General features: G+C 41.8%; 2 protein-coding genes across 2 annotated transcripts; one reads left to right on the top strand and one right to left on the bottom strand.

Annotated features, from left to right (window-relative positions):
- Nucleotides 1-3,089, bottom strand: LOC127782614 (proline transporter 1-like). The gene is made up of 7 exons (XM_052309888.1): nucleotides 2,878-3,089; nucleotides 2,481-2,705; nucleotides 2,259-2,353; nucleotides 1,946-2,138; nucleotides 1,197-1,537; nucleotides 563-793; nucleotides 1-469 (listed from the first exon to the last, which is right to left on the bottom strand). The coding sequence occupies exons 1-7, from the start codon at nucleotides 3,035-3,037 to the stop codon at nucleotides 317-319; spliced, it is 1,398 nt and encodes a 465-aa protein (XP_052165848.1). The 5' UTR covers nucleotides 3,038-3,089; the 3' UTR covers nucleotides 1-316.
- A 7,401-nt stretch (nucleotides 3,090-10,490) lies between these two features.
- LOC127760150 (magnesium transporter MRS2-F) lies at nucleotides 10,491-14,217 on the top strand. The gene is made up of 6 exons (XM_052284368.1): nucleotides 10,491-10,952; nucleotides 11,451-11,699; nucleotides 12,069-12,197; nucleotides 12,682-12,824; nucleotides 12,951-13,086; nucleotides 13,445-14,217. The coding sequence occupies exons 1-6, from the start codon at nucleotides 10,581-10,583 to the stop codon at nucleotides 13,748-13,750; spliced, it is 1,335 nt and encodes a 444-aa protein (XP_052140328.1). The 5' UTR covers nucleotides 10,491-10,580; the 3' UTR covers nucleotides 13,751-14,217.
- Nucleotides 14,218-17,014: the final 2,797 nt, after the last annotated feature.

Here is a 17,014-nt window from a genome sequence, read left to right as displayed (position 1 = left end):
TTTGTCCCCTGCTTTTGTTCTGATGCCGGCATACCTGCAAATTGCCTCAACTATGTTACACTGGTATCATGCCGTCCTCGGTAAAAATAATATCGTGTTCGGCGTCAAGTGTAATAGGTTGGCATAGCTTAACATTGGTTAGGTCCAATGTGTTCGTCAAAGATGATATAATCCTTACGGAAGAATGCAAAGCTGTAAACCCGCTAATCACAGCGCTGCGCTTGCAATCTCATCCTTAATGGAAGAATGCAAAGCTCTAAACCCGGCTGATCACAGCACACTGCACTTGCAAATGGTAATCTCCGGCGTCGATTGATTACATGTCCGCGAAGAAATGGTAGACGCTGGCGTTGTGGACGATGAGACGGACGGCGGCGGCGGTGGTGACGACGCTGAGGACGGAGGAGGCGACGATGATGCCCCAGTGCCAAATCCTGTTCCATCTCCCTGCTTCATCCTTCCCTTTGATCTGCACATCACCATTCCATCCATCCATCCATCCATCATGATCTTGATAGAATTATAGTGCTATCAATTTCTCAACAGAAATGTGTCGTCATACCTTGAGGACGACCATGCTGGGGAACATGAAGGTGAGAGGGAAGAGGACGAAGGAGCCGAAGAGGTTGACGAAGTCGCCCATGAAGGGGAAGAGCGCGGTGACGAAGGCGTTGGCTCCGAACACGAGCCCCCTCGCCAGCAGCCGCCTCCCGAGGTTGTACCGCGAGAACATCCCTTCGTCCAGCCTCTGCATCTGCGTGTCCAGCGCCTCGTGTATCGGCACCGTGAACAGCTGCGCCACCCGCACGCACGCACGCATTAATCCACGGCAAATTAAACGCCCTACCCTAAAGAGCTAAAATTCAACTTAGTTACTCTACAATTTTGTTATTAGCATATTTTTCAAACCGTTAAACAATATTTTTTGTGAAAATATTTTTTAAAAAATGCTTTAAAAATTAAATAAATCTTTTTTTAATTTTTTTAGTGAACAATACTCAACCAATCATACACCTTTTTCGTTCTACATCATTATGGCTTCTTTTCATATTATTTGTCGAATTGTTAATATGGATTATTTGCTCCACGTTTCTAAAATGTATCAATCCGCTTAAAGCTTAATTAATTTGTTCTAGGCTGAGCTCTCACGCCATCAATGGGGAGGAGGAGAAGAAGGTGGTATATGATATATGTACGTGCTGCGAGACGATGCTCTGGAGGAAGGCGGTGGCGTTGATGAGGACGGTGGCCCAGCTGGGCCCGCTGAGCTGGTCGGGGAGGTACTCCGACACGGCGGCGCCGTACGCCCAGTAGCCGGCCACGCTGATCCCGTAGTACACCGCCGCCCCGGCCGTGTACTGCAGCAGCAGCGCCCGCCGCATGTTGGACACCACCGGCTTCCGCAGCGTCGACTGTATCTCCGGCAGCAGCCCGGAGGTGTTGCACACGAGGATGGCCGCGATGGCGCCGAACGCGCCGAACACCTTCTCTGCCTGCGTCCCGTGGACATTGTAGTCCTTCTGCTTGTTCGATTTCCCTAAATGCGAAACCAAAAAAAACATATAAATCCTGTTCGATCGATCAGATGCTGCATGAACATGTATGATCAAATCAAAGATTAATACTCCGATGTTCTCTGCTGAGAGTATTATTAGGGGTAAATTAGTAATTTACTAATACCATGATTAATAATAGTAGTAACTATAATTAATTTATGTTACTGTAGTTTAGTCACTGCTAATAACAATTATATCTCTCCGCACATATTTTTCTTAGATAATAATATCTCTTCATGTTTCTATTACTAACTAATAAGGTGATAATGTAAATATGAACCATTCGATCAAATAAGATTAACTGTTTAGATTGTTTTCTCCTATTATAGAGCACCGCAACAGAGAATACTTGAGACATGTAGTACTATACTGTAGTGATTAGTGATTACCGTCTTTGATTAGGATGACAATGAGGGCGACGTCGTAGGCGACGGTCAGTGCGGCGGACGTGGCCAGCCAGTTCCTCATGGCGGAAATGGTCGGCACGAAGTAGGCGAAGGCGAAGTAGACGAATCCGGTTGCAGCGATGAACCACTGGAGCCTCGCCGGTGAGTGGCTGCTGCTGAACTCCGCATGTATCGCCTGCAGGTTGCAGTGAAAAAAGATGAATAACTAAATCGGCTAACTAAACTGCGAGCTTACAATTGGTCATAGATAGACAGCTAATCGGATATTCGATACAATTAACAGCAAATTTTGTACCTTGAGTGCTCTTCCGCCTAGCAGAATGAAGCCCATGTTTCCGAGTATCAGGGTGATGAACTGCAGGAACCAAGTGATGTAGTACATTTTCCTCCCTTCACAAAACAAACAAAACCGTGTAAATTAACAAGGTTCGTCAGCTGCATTTTCAGCCTCCAGCTAACTTAATCATCTGTTCATCTCACTAATTAATCAACCCAATTTCTCTGACATGAAACGCACCGAAGACGAAGCCCATGAGGTCCCTGTAGCGGATGAACCTCTGGCCGTCGATGACATGGAGGCCGGCGAGGAGCCAATTGGCGTACCAGGAGGCGGCGCCGATGAACAGCAGGCAGGCGATGCCCCACCCCCAACCCAGCGGCGCCATCATCAGGTTGGAGAAGCTCAGCACGTAGGCGCAGTTGAACCCCACCACCAGCAGCACCCCTACCTGCTGCCATGAATCTGCATGCACATGTGTACATGTCCAACGATTAAACTAAAACCGATCAATAATTAACAATTCAATATATGTGTCAAGAATGCGTGGATCCTGATGCTTCTTGTTGCTATAAATCGAACGGATAAGATCAAGAATTGCTGGTTTGTTCATCGATCACCATGGATATGCTTGCACCTGTGTCTATTTGATGAGCAGTGGCTGCAGTGGTGTAGCTGCCGCTGCCGGCCTTGTCTTGTTGGCCTGCAGCTGCTGCCTCGGCGTCGAGCGATGAAGCAGCCATTTCATATGCAATCAAACTGATACATACACACTCTCTCACACACGCACACTTCATACATATATATATAGAAGGGGATCAATGGAAAGCATGAATGATCAGCCGAATTTGGTAGTGATGGAGAGACATGCAAATTAAAGGAATTAAAAAGGTGGAAGGAAACATGAGCTGAATTCGACGGCATTGTAGCTCGGTCGCATATGCACCCGTGGCTCGCACTAGCAGTAGCCGCTGTGCCGCTCTCTCTCTAAAAGAAAGAAGCATTAGCTGCTGTTGTGACGTCGTCTGCTGTTGTGAACAAATATAAGGACTTCTATCACTTAAATTTATTCCAAACTAAAATATATAAGAATTTCTATGAAATACTTAATTTGTCCCATATTAATTACGGCATGAGTTAGTTTAATAGCTGGCTATCACAGTACATTCACCAATTTAAACAGAGGCATAAACGGATTTTTTGTTTGCTTCTTGCATGATTGCCTTAACCGGATGGATGAAGGGTGGTTGTTCTCATATGCTGTACCGGAGTTTCGGTCGGCGTCAGGGCCTCACAGGAATAGCGGCTTTTTCCTGGGCGTCAGGCGATCGAAAACGGCCGGAAAACCAATACTGTCGTGTGAGGTAGCTAGGCTGTTACATGAGGATGATGTGACGCTACGTGGTGTGTGGCCGACTGAGTTTTCCTTTTCCTTTTGTGCGGATTAATAAACAGACTACAGTCTGGTGATATACGTATACAGTACAGTATACGAAGTAGCAGGGTAGTAGCAGGCAAGTAGGTTTGCTGTCGCAACAGTGTGTCAACTTTGCCATTATTAAGGGCGTCCGTATATAGTTTCTTTTTTGAAACCCGTTGGAGTATTAGATAGGAGAAAAAACGTACTGTATAGTTTCACCGCGAGGTAATAGCAACACGCATCAAAGAAAAGCGGGTTAGCAAAGCAAGATTCGTGCAATGTATAGTTATTTTCTCGTGGCACTATGTGGTCCATGATTGATAATATAATTTTAAAAAGTCGTACAATGTGAAAAAAGTAAACGGTTTTTTCTCTCTTCAGTTGTACTAAACAAAAAATTGAACTCAGGCCTCTTACGATCTCTCGTTTTTCCTCTTCAGTTGTAAACAATTAAAAATAATATTATTACTAATTTAAAGCATTGGATCACAAGAGAAGAACGATTATTTTAGCTTTTTCGTATAACCCATGCCGCCCAATATATACGGCCGGCTGGTAGGAAAAAGATTCTCTTAATTAGTACCTACAAAACACACATTTTGGATTCTTTTAGTAGCATCATAGTCTTTAAAATTTGTATCGAAATGTAAGTATTCCTAGAGTTTTGTCTATCCCATCAACCATCTTTATTTATTTTTTTACTATTGATCTTAAATCATCTATGCACTCCTAACAATCTCTCATTTAATGAGGAAGCATCATAGTCTTTACTACTCAATATTAATAGTGTTTATATTAATAATCAAATTTCATTAAAATTATAAAGATTTGGTTGAGTCGCTGATTGCTTCAAACCAAACAAGGTAGACCTGAAGTAGCTCACAATATACTAGTCTTTGTACTCGCGCATTCACGCGACTATTGCCATCCTACTATAAATGGTGTAAGAAAATCTATTAATAATATTATATTATTTGAGAACATGTAAAAAAATATAAAATATATATAGAAATAATTTTCACGCATTTGCTACACACGTGAGCATGCTTTGTCATGCCTTTTTTTTTTCTTTATGTTGATCCAATCGCTAGAATTTTTTAGGTTATGTGGATTATCATCATTTCATTTTAGGTGATTTTAACTATCCTGTTAGGAGTGGTGAATATGTTCTTTAGAGAAAATAGTGACGCTCGTTACCCATTTTTATAGTAAAATTCCACTTACTCCACTTACTCTCATAGTAAAATTTATAAATTACCCATTTTAAATATTAAAATTCAATCAAATCCAAATAAACAGTGACATATAAAATTAAATTAAGATGAATTTGAATTTTATGTAATATTATAGTAAATTTTATTCTATGTTCAGTAAAGCACGTATATTTAGCTCATAATTATATGAAATGAATAGAACTAAAACCTGTATATAGCTGTATACTCCTACTGTATCAATGAGATTGTCCGCAGACACTAATATATGGAATCAGACTCCCGTATCAGCCACTGCTATTACATTGGAAGTACTGTAGAGGAGGTGTGTCCTTCCGCATGTTATGCATACTGTCAGTTGAGCTATGAATATGATGTCTTGAAATTTCAAAATGTCAAGGTTTTTTGGAACAAAAATTATGAATACTTACCTAGGGGTGCTTTCATAAATAATTTTATTTTATAGGCGTGATATTGAGAAAGAGGCATGAGTAAGAAGCCACGAGGCGGTCGCAGGCGCAGCTAGCTAGAGCGGTGAGCTGTTCCATCTCTCATCCTCTCTTTTATTCATCCTCTCAATTCATTTCCTTCGATCATCTCCATTCTCCAGCAGCAGCTAGCTAGCTAGGTGCATCATCTGACTCCGGCGGCACCTGCGTCGCTGTCTCTTGCTAGTCGCCAGTTTTCTGACGAGGACATCCCAATCATAACTATACCAAGTTCAACTACTGCTACACATGATCAAGTAATGGAAGGACCGATTACGCGAAGTCGTGCGCAGAAACTACAACAACAGGTGAACTCACTCCTTGCTACATTTGATGCATCTATAGATGAGAATGTTATACTACCTAAATGTTCTACTTTGGTTGCGCTTAGGATTATGCAACAAGAGGAAGCTGAATCGGACCATGAAGATCAAACCGCTACAGTGAAAAACGGACCAGTTCAACTTCAAAACAGACCAGTTTAAGAAATCATCATAACTTTTGATTCTCAAAAGCTATGAAGGTGAATGAGCATTTTTTTGGAAAGCTTATTGAGTCTAGTTTCACACCCAACAAACCGCTCGTCCATTGGATTTCCCACTAAAGAGTTATGGCCAGATTAGTGGACACTGCTCCGAAGGCCAATAGTCTGCCATGACATTTAACTTTCCATGCAAAACTGTATCAATCTATAATATTTCGTAGTGCATTATGCACATGGTGTGAAAGCTTATTAAGTTAGCTTTCCAACGCAACCGACCCCATGTCATTTGGACTTTCCAATAAGGAGTAACGACCTTTTTTTACTGAAGGCTACTCATAAGCCAAACAGACGTGCGAGTCTTCTCGGAAATTCACTTGTTGAGGCCTTTGGGCTAGTCTATGTCCTTCTTTCAAGACTTTTCATACCTATCTAGGAGGGTTGTTCCTAGTATAAATATTCCTTATGTGCTTTCAGAAAACAACTTTTGATGATTTGATAACCTGAATGTTTTTTTCAGCCAAGCTGCTTGAGTGTCTTACACCCCTTTGTTCTTGCGAGTTCTTTTTGGACTTGTGAGGAAGATCTCTCTGAGGTCCCCTAGTTCGTGCACCACGGCTTCTAGTTTGGCTGCACCGTATTGTGTGGATTAGTTCCGAATTGTGGTTCTGCGGTTGTTCGGAGATCGAGTCAAAGTTCTCACGGTTTCGGTATCTCTCTCCCCGTCGCTTGGTCGCATCCAACCTTAGCAGTTATAAAGCTAGTTACCCACTGTTTCTACAACAAGTTATCCTTGGTTTTCAACCTACTGTCGTGAAGATCGGGCCACCCTTCGCGAGTGTGTTCACATCATTTTCTCTCTGGATTTTCTTTCTTTCATTGTTGTATCTTTTTTTTTCTTTCTCCTAAAAGCACATTGGCTGTAGCTCGAGATTTGCTGGCGTCGATATCAGGATATATCCGCGTGAGGCAGAGCAAAGCCTGTGAGGATCTTCTTCCTCTGCTTTTCCTTCCATTTCCGCCTATCTCTCACGCTCCGCCTATCTATCTAGCTATCGGGAGGTGGGAACCGTAGTGGATGCAATGGTGGAGGAGGTGGCGGAGGCAGACTCAGTGGCATGATGAGGAAGATCAAGCCGCCTCCGCCGCACTTCACCGGCCTATCATTGAAGTCATCTTGCTCTTGAAGAGTAGCGCCCGGATCAGGTTCCGAGAGTGACCATGGAGGATTTTTTTTCCTTTGCCGCTCATTTTGTTTTCCTTCCTGTTCATGATCATGCCATTTGCCCGTTTCGCCTCAAAGCCTCGTGAAGAATTTATGCAGATTTTTTTCTCTCATCTGATGGCTACGATCGTCTCTCTCTATTTTGTCCTTTTCTGAATCGGACGGCTATACTTGGTGTTGCTTCCGTGGCCCAACCATGTTGCGTCTTGGGATTAGCTTTTCACTTAGAGAGATTTTCCTTAAAGAGTAAATTTCAAGTAGCTGTAGATATTTTGAAAAAAAAAATCACAAAACTATATATAGTTAAATTTACTATAAATATCACAAAGTTACATATACAGCGTATCGTTTATCATAAAATTACATATTATAACTGCTCCATCCTAACATTGTTATTCTAATGGAGGCTTAAAATCTGTATTTTTTTAATAAATCTAAGATTTAAAATATGTAGGTTTATGATAAAACTGATGGTATATATATATGTGATTTTGTGATATAACTAAAATCTATCAACCTGATTGTTTTGCTTACAGCTAAATAAGCCGCAAAACACCATATAAGCAATAAATAATAATTTATAGGTACAACTTTTATATTTATATTACATACAGTTAAAAAAAACAATTGCTAAAATTAAAGTACAATGAACCAACCCTCCCCCCACCCCACCACCACCAAAAAAAATGAACTCAGCATGTAAGTTTTAAAATGGTTTATACGCTGAAATTCAAGCTCCGAAATCTTTGTGATAAATTTAGCACTGAATGTGTGGTTTTGTGATCAATTTAGCACTAAATATATGGTTTTGTGATAAATTTTGCAGGGAAATTGAGTTAGATAGGCAAATATAGCATGTTCTGGCTGTATCCCTGTAACACAACGGAACTATTTCGTTATCCATGTCAAATCTTCCTAATGCGCAAGGGACGGCAAAGGAAAATCGATAACATAATAACTTTTTTTTATGAACGAAACATTGATACCATAGCCGGGGAAGATCCCTGTTTGTGCAGTAGAATATGCTTTAAAGCCACACCGTATCTTCCGATATCTCACCCTCTCATTCCAATCCATCCATTATCTTGGTGCAAATCATATCATGTTTCCTTTTGGAAAAGCAAAGTCAAGAAGAACAGGACGACGATAACTTTAAAGCTTCCTTTAAGCTGCCAGAATGGATGCGGCGATTTGATTGATGCATGCAATTTGACACAAACGTTCGTCAATGATCGCCGGTTTCGTGAAATTTCAACAATGCAATGAGCCAATGATGCGTTGAACCTGATTCATGTATTCTTGACCTTCTATCAAATAGTAGCACCTCTTACAGTTGAAGATTGATGAAGCCACATAAGGTTTCTTGTGCTGAACACTCATTTGCTAGTTTTCTTGTCCCAATTATCTCCACCACGAGTTCGAAAACCTTATCTGGAAACTTGCGGAAGCGCTCACTAACACTGAGTTCAAGCTTCTCATCAGTGGTCATAGATCTCCAAATATGCAACAATTCAACAAACTGGAATACCACACTTGAAAACATCACTGTGTGCTAGAAATTAACTGTACTCATTGGTTTGGACGCTATAAAAATATATAACGTAAATAAAATCTTGACGGCCAACATAGATCAGTATATATTTCATTCGAATGCCCCATATGCTACCTGCACTTGGATGCAATACATCCAGCATGTCATCAATACCTCGTGCTATTTTATCAAGCTGAAAACAGAAACATGTCTTGAATCCTGGAAGTCTTCTAATATATTTTGTGATATTTCTGGTGAAGGAACACTATCTTTTTTTAAAAAAAAAAACAAAGGAAACTCTATTTCACGTACACAGTTGGCATACCTTCTCCAACAACTTAGCAGAAAATTTCTTAGGCTTTCAAAGGTGAAGAGCTTTTGTCATTTACAGCTTCTCTCAAAATCAAAATCACTCTCAAGCACTCAAAATTCTTTTATCGAAATTTTAAAAAGTGTAGTTACAAAAATTTAAAATAAACTACGAACCAGATTCCGTAGCTACTAATCAGCTTTTTTATAATCTTAAACTCTTTAAACAAGACCTTAGGGCCTGCGGCTCCTCTCTTCAGATCTGGAGGCCGACCTCTAGGGTCTGCTTGCCTGAATATTGTCACAAGGGTTTTGATTCCTTAGTCCTCCTCGTCTCCTAGTAGCTGTAGAAGGATCGGAACTCTATGTTAGATTACTCTCTCTCTCGCCAGTTTCGGTGGTTCTCGAGTCCATTCTAAAAAAATGCCTATGCTCAGCTGCTGGCGCCGCGTCTTTTGGGGACTTGTTGGGAGTGTAGTGGGGCTCCGCCTCCCCTCTCTCTTGTATAGAAGTAGCGTCCAGTTTTAACTCAGTTTTTTTTTCTCTTTCCTTATTCCCCGACAATGACCCTCTATGGTTGATTGTGGTGTATAATTGAACTCTCTTTCTAATATCTTCTTTCTATAAAGTTATTGTCCACTAAACACCTAAAGCTCAATATGCAAACATAGTATTTATTAGCACACAAACTCAACATGCAAGCATGCCATATAAACCCATTATGCACACAAACTCAACGTGCAAGCACATATTAATTATATCTACAATTTATTTCATTCTAAAACAAAACATTCACATGCTAAATCATTATTCTCAAATTATTTTTATAATATTTCAATCCAAATCATTTCATCATTTCTCCATTATCTGATATATATACCGCAGCAAAGCGTGGGGCATCATCTAATATATTAATATTAATTTGCAATCTTCTACGCGTTTGCAAAAAAAAATTCCTGCCAGCGTGATGGCCCGGTGCGTCGATTGGTTTTCGCCCACGTCGCTGAAGTGAAGGCCTAGCTGTTTGGGACGCATTGTGGCGGGTTGGCATCGTCTGCCTTCAGGGTGATACGGCAAACTTTGCCGTTGCTTCATTTGGAGCATCCATACGTGACCAACAGCTAGATTCCATCCCCCCCCATATCTTACAAGTACCTAACATCGTCCTGCACCTATTTCGGTAACAAATGAATTCAGAAAATCAGCACCAATAACAAACATGCTATTGTTATCTCCGTGTTCTCCTTTTAATTTCTACAGACTTAAACTAAGAATCCAGCCGTTGGTCACGTATGGATGCTCTACATGAAGCAGATGCAAAGTTTGCCGTATCACCCCGAAGGACGATGCCAACCCCATGGTAGCGTCACTTCTCTTCCCGCCTCATATGCAGCAGGCCCGCATTAATACAACGGCTAATGATGGCTTTCAACTCTCATGTCAAAAAAACTTTGCAAAAACACCCTTACTCTTACTCTGATCTCCACAATTTCCAGCGATCCTGTAATTTTCCAAAAACACCCTTGTCTAAATCGCGTATTACTCCCCACGAATCCGTCTCTCCTGAGCCAACCACCGCCGAATGCCGCATCTCCCGACATCCGGCTCCCGCGAACTCATCCCCCCTTTCCACGGTTTCCGTCGATCGAAACCCTAACCCTAGGGTATAGAGAGGATGAGGCCCTCGGCGGCGGCGGGCGGCGGCGGCGGCGGGGGCGGGAGGCGGAAGGCGGCGGCGGCGGCGGCCGCGGCGAGCCGGGAGTGGCTGGTCGTGCCGGCGTCGGGGCAGGCGCGGGTGGAGGAGGCCGGGAAGCACGCGGTGATGGCGCGGACGGGGCTGCCGGCGCGCGACCTGCGGGTGCTGGACCCGCTGCTGTCGTACCCTTCCACGATCCTGGGCCGCGAGCGCGCCATCGTCGTCAACCTGGAGCGCGTCAAGGCCGTGATCACCGCCGCCGAGGTGCTGCTCCCGAACTCCAAGGACCCCGCCTTCGCGAGCTTTGTCTGCGACCTGCAGGCCCGCGTCCTCGCCTCGTCCTCCGACCAGGTCCAACATCTCCTCCTCCCTCCCTCCCTGTTGCTAATTTATATGAAGAATCGTGGTATGAGGTCCGAGATTATGGTGGATTGAACTGCCTTGTACGGGTTCTAATCATTTTGCCCTTTTGCAGTTTTGCCTATAGACTGTATGTTTTAGGAGTTGTATGGTATGGTAGCAGTGGTTCGAGTGGATAAGAATTACTGTATATCGGCAGCATACCTTGTGGAATTATATATTTTTTAATTTCTGTTGTGTTCCCTCAATGAACTTTGCGTAGTAGCCAGTGTTTGTCTCCCCCCCCCCCCCCCCCCCCCCTCTTTCCTCAAACACTGATAGTAGCCATTGTGAGGTAATCGTAACCAAGACAAAGTTTATTAGCAGGTGCAGATAGATATGGAGAAATGGTCCAGGATAATGCATAGGCAGAACAATAGATGATGGTTTACTTCTATGTGCTGACCGTGTTAGGGGTTATATCACTAAATGTCTTTTCTTCTTTATCAGGCTGCAGAATTTACTGATATGGAAGGCGAATCATCTGCAGTTACTTCACCATTTCCTGCTCTGACTTCAACCACACCAAATGAATTGGAGATGACTAACAAGAATTCCAATGTGGTAGGCGGAATGACTCACAGCAACAGTATGCCCACATTGACTGCTGCAAAAGATGGAAATACCAAGGTTTTACCCTTCGAATTCCGAGCACTTGAAGTGTGCCTTGAGTCAGCCTGTAGAAGCCTAGAAGAGGAAGTAAGTGCTTTCCCTTATGCAATCACCTGTATGTAAAGTTTGGTGAAGTTTTAGAATGCATATATGGAACTGAATTAATAAAAAGCTTTGATACATTTTTCGGTTGTTTGGTAACTAAGTGGTCATTGTTTTTACATAGAAGATTAGATAATTTATCTTCACATGTGCTGGTTAAGTGGTTATTAACTTGAGGCCAAGCCCTTAGGAGAGACATATAGAAATTTGATGAAGCATGGTTCTTCAAATTCGCTGTGAAAGAGGTGTTCTGAACCTTAGTTATGGAGAAACTCATGCATCTTATGAAACCAGACAACCTGTAAAACATAGCCTACTTGATGTTTATAGTGTCTGACCTTTTTCCTCCTTCAGACGTCGACTCTGGAGCAAGAGGCGTATCCAGCACTTGATGAGCTGACTTCAAAGATAAGCACACTAAATCTTGAGCGAGTTAGGCAAATTAAGAGCCGCCTGGTTGCAATCTCTGGTCGTGTGCAGAAGGTAGGAAATTGTACCTTTTCAATCACACTTCATGTCACCTACCTGTAGGTTCTTTCGTTCTTACCTATGTTAAATCTTATTTATGTTGCTCTCATGGTTTGGAGATAAACACTGAGTGTGTATCTGATGTTTATGCCATCAAACATATTTTTTGATCAAGTGCAACTGCTAAATGTGTGAACTTCCTAATTGGTCAGGTGTTATTAAACATGATTATTTTTTTTCCTTCTGCTGGCTGCAACACTACTTGTTTAACCTTCATATAGTTGTGTGAAGTACTTCCCCCACACCACTTACACCCAAAGGCTAAATACAACAACCGCAGCCCACAACAATCGCATGCATGTGCATGCACACACAAGTATCGGTCTTTTGTTGTCCTCCATAGTTTCCTCTCAAGCTTGCTTGCCTTTCTTCTGAATATTATTTCCTTCAACATTCTCTGAATGCATTCCACCCTTGTTAAAATATTTATTTCTTATAGGTGAGGGATGAACTTGAGCATTTGTTGGATGATGAAATGGACATGGCTGAAATGTATTTGACAGAAAAGCTTACTCGACAAGAAATAAGTGAGACTTCATCTAGAGTTGAGGTTGATGACCCATCTCAACTGGAGGTGGATAGGTAAGTCATGAGAGCACAACATGTCTACATTTTCCTTGAAAGAATAAAACAGGATGTATTTGTGTCTCTTCCACCCATAATCAGCCATTGTTGTCTCTGTGTATGTATAATTTTATATCTGTGTAGGGATGAAGATTATAGAAGTGAGGCAGATGTAAGCAATGGTACCTTTATTGGCTATAAGCCACACATTGAAGAACTGGAGATGCTTTTGGAGGCCTACTTTGTTCAAATTGATGGCACACTTAATAAGCTATCTCATGTAATGACTTTGCCTTTCCCTGTTCCTTGTATTGCTCCAAAGTGTTCTTACAACCTATTATTTGTTGTCAGCAAGTATATTACCAACGAATCTACAATTTTATAATGTTTTATGCATGTTATGTTGGGCTGCTAGGAAGGTTGTGCATTGCGTTTCATGGATCCATTGGCATTTGCTCTGTTTTTTTCCTGATTTCATGGGAGGTTCTTTACAATGATTTATTTTGATTCTCCTATATGAGCATCGCATGCAACTGTGGGAAACTGGTCCAGGGAGTTGTGCAGTTGAGGGTTTATAAACCAAATTCATGTTGTTTTATGTGCAGTTGAGATTTGACGTTTCTTCTCTATGCTTGCAGCTGAGAGAGTATGTTGATGATACAGAAGATTATATCAACATCATGTTGGATGACAAGCAAAATCAACTTCTACAGATGGGGGTCATGCTCTCCACTGCAACTGTTGTCATTACTGCTGGAGTGGCCGTCGTTGGTCTTTTTGGGATGAATATCGGTATATCGCTTTATGCTGATCCTACAAATGAGGAGGAGAAACGAGCATCAAACATGAAATTTTGGGAAACCACTTTGGGAACCATTGCTGGCTGCACGGTTATGTACATAGTAGCCATGGGTTGGGGGAAGAGAAGTGGACTGCTGCAATAATGAGGGTGCCACGATGAATCACACAAGTTGACGATTGCTAGCCTGGTCAGACAAAGCTCTATAAACAAGAAGACAACATAGGGCTCGACTGTATACCTCCTTGAACATATATAACTGTTGCTCTGATGGCTTGCATGTGCAAGGAACAGAGATGAAAAGGAAGCGATCTTTTTAGCAACTCTGCGCGGCGATGCATGATGTAACTGAGAGATGTATAACAATGTAACTCGGTTTTTGATATTTCGGATGGTTGCACGATTGCTTGTCTGCAAGCCGTCGTACTAATAGTTTGTGCTGTTGTCGTATGTATCTGTAAGCTTCTTGGAAGCTGTAAATGAACTATTACATCATATTCATAAGGAAGTACTAAGAGCATGTCTTATCTGAAGGGTTAGTATGAGCTGTAAATGAACATGTTATTCATAGGGAAATACTAAGAACTGTGAATGAAACATGTCTTATGGTCAGGGACTTAGTGCTTCTGTGCTTGCACTCTGATCGTTGCTTAGTACAGTACGTACTCGTCAACAGGTGCATAAGTTAGAGATAAATGATGTCTTTTTGGACGAAGATAATATCCATTTAATACGGAAAAGCTAACAGGTGTGATTTGTGTTTCTTCTCTATTTTTAAATTTCAATTTGATAATGGCACAGTTTTCGGGTCTTCGGACATCCTCACAACATGTATAAGATTGTTTTGAGAGAGAGGGACAGAGAGAAAAATCCCTCGTTTCTCATGCATATTTTTCCCAAAATGCTAAACGGTGTGTTTTATAAAAAATTATCCTAAAAATCATATTAAAATATTTTTCAAGTTTAAAATAATTAATATTTAATTAATCATATACCGATCGTTTACATATATTTTCGATATTTTCTTCTCCTCTCACACGCAGAACTAGCTTGATCGGTTGGTCCCACCAGTTAACGAGGCCCATTTAAAAATCCAGCGAAGTTGTTCTCGGCCCGCTCAGCCCAAGAGAGTTTGTACGGCCGTCTCCTATTGGTGAAGTCTGTGTATCTCTTTCTCCCCCTTCCCCTTGTCCCGAAGACGCCGCCGTTGCCAAATCCCAAATCCGCCGCGGAGCGAAAGGGTGGGAGATCGGAGGAGAAGAAGGAAGATGGTGAAGGTGGCGACCTACTTCGCCATGACCTTCGGCGCGTTCCTCTTCTGGCAGTCCATGGACAGGGTCCACGTCTGGATCGCCCTCCACCAGGACGAGAAGGTAACACTAGCTCCTGCCCTAATCTATCTTTCCCCACTAAATTCATCAGTTTGACATGTTAGATCTAGGCGTTGCCTGTGTGTGATTGGTCCGCGTGGGTGTTAGGCTGTGCTGGGGGTTGCCGGATCCGTCCTGACCTGATGAACCGCGGATTATTTGGAGTTGGTTTGTTCTAGTTTTAGGGTTCAGATTTGATGCTTTGGCTTTCTGCAGTGTTGGTGGCTGTGCTGCACTCGTGGCTTACATTTTTTTTTAAAAAAAAAATGAATACATCTGAAATGAAACATGGAGAGTTGTGGTAATCGAGGAAACAATGGTTGCATCTCGCATCTTAAGGCACACCAGGCACACAAGAAAATCAATTTATGCACTAGGGAATCACAGCGTAGCAGAAACGCCTGTGAACCCAATATGATTATGTTGTGTGGATTAATTGCTGCAGCCTGCAAACTCCTGACTGTTGTGCAAGTTAATACTCAGTGCCGAATGCTGTACACCCTGTGGTTACAGAGGGGTTCATATTGAGCGTAAATTGCCCAAGGCAACTAGTAACCTGTTTGACACATTAGATATGGTTATATTCATTTAATTATGCAGGGCTCCTCCTAAGGTAGTAAGGTTGAATCACCCAAGTATGGCTTATAACCTATGTACGAAGTCTAGGATCAGTATTCTGTTTTGTTGATTTCTTCATTTGTTGCATTTGTCTCACATTAAGGGTAATTGCTCATGAACAACTTGCTATCTATTTGCAAAAAATAGCACATCAGTTGTTTTTTATGTACTCCACCAGCACTGTGATGCTGCGATTGATCATCGGTCTTGACTATCAAAATTGTCTTGGGCGTCAGGATTGTTACCAAACTCCTTAGAAATAGGAAATTCTGTACAGGTAGAATTCGACTTTGTATGCATGTTCACATTCTTTTGGCTCCTCGTTTGCTAGATTGCTCTTGAGACAAGTGAACATTAGGTGCCTAACTACTGTCAGAATTTTTTAAATGCTAGATTGAGACAAGCGAACAAGTTTTGGTGTTCTGTACTCCTATGTGCTCTTGAGACAAGTTTCTACCTGTCCACCCATATACACACCCACCACCGAAACCACAGCGACTGAAAGTTGGAAGTCCGTGTGCAAATTGATGTGTTTTGTGCATGTACTGTTTTTGTTGGAATATGCTGAAAGTGGTTTTGTTCTTGCAGAAAGAGAGGATGGAAAGGGAACAGGAGATAAAGAGAATGCAAGCTGAGCTAATGGCCCAAGCAAAGGAGAGTGAATCATGATTATCATTTGGCAATGGTTTTAGTAGTTGCTTTGTCAAATTTCTTCCTTGGAATGTACTTTCCAAGTGATAATGCTTGGCTGATGTATTCTCCACAGCTCCAATAAACAAGAGATCTTATAACTTTTTGTCAAATGCAAGCGGCTAAGCTCATGATGAGTTATTTGCAGTTTGTATTATACAAAAGAGCAAAACATGCAGCTCCATTTCCATGGTTTGGCGTGTTGTTTAGTATCGATTTCATAGATGTTTCAGCTGGTCAGTCTTTTTGGTGAAACAAATGTCTAATGTTTAGAACAAGATGCGCATCTTTTGGTTGCCTTTCTGCATTATTATTGTTCTAACAAACTATATGTATTTCTTAAAAACCAAATATTTGCATCGTCTTATTTTCAGCTCGCTGTGCCCCTTTTTGAACTGTTTTCTTTTGAGTTCGTCTTCTTTCTTTCGTCACTGCATCATGTATAAATTGTGTGCTTTATGTTACTCGAGTTACCCAACTTACAAAAGTGAAGTAAAGAAACGACAAACGATTGAGGCCTGATCTAATGTTTGTTTATCAAGGTTTGTTGAAAACCAGCTTGGATCCTTCATGTTTATGGTTTGAGCCACTAAGTAATGTCGGTTTGAGGCACTAATGTCTTGCATATTGTGTTCAGAAAGCCACATGTTGTGTTGAAGGCTTTCAGGTTGAGCTTCCAAGGGAAGGGCATAAGAAGTCATCAATGTAATCATCCAGGTATGAAACTGTAA

The sequence above is a fragment of the Oryza glaberrima genome, chromosome 1, assembly GCF_000147395.1.
Source record: "Oryza glaberrima chromosome 1, OglaRS2, whole genome shotgun sequence".
NCBI lineage: Eukaryota > Viridiplantae > Streptophyta > Magnoliopsida > Poales > Poaceae > Oryza > Oryza glaberrima.
The sequence above is the reverse complement of the archived record's forward strand: the minus strand, read 5'-3'. Positions and strand labels throughout refer to the sequence as shown.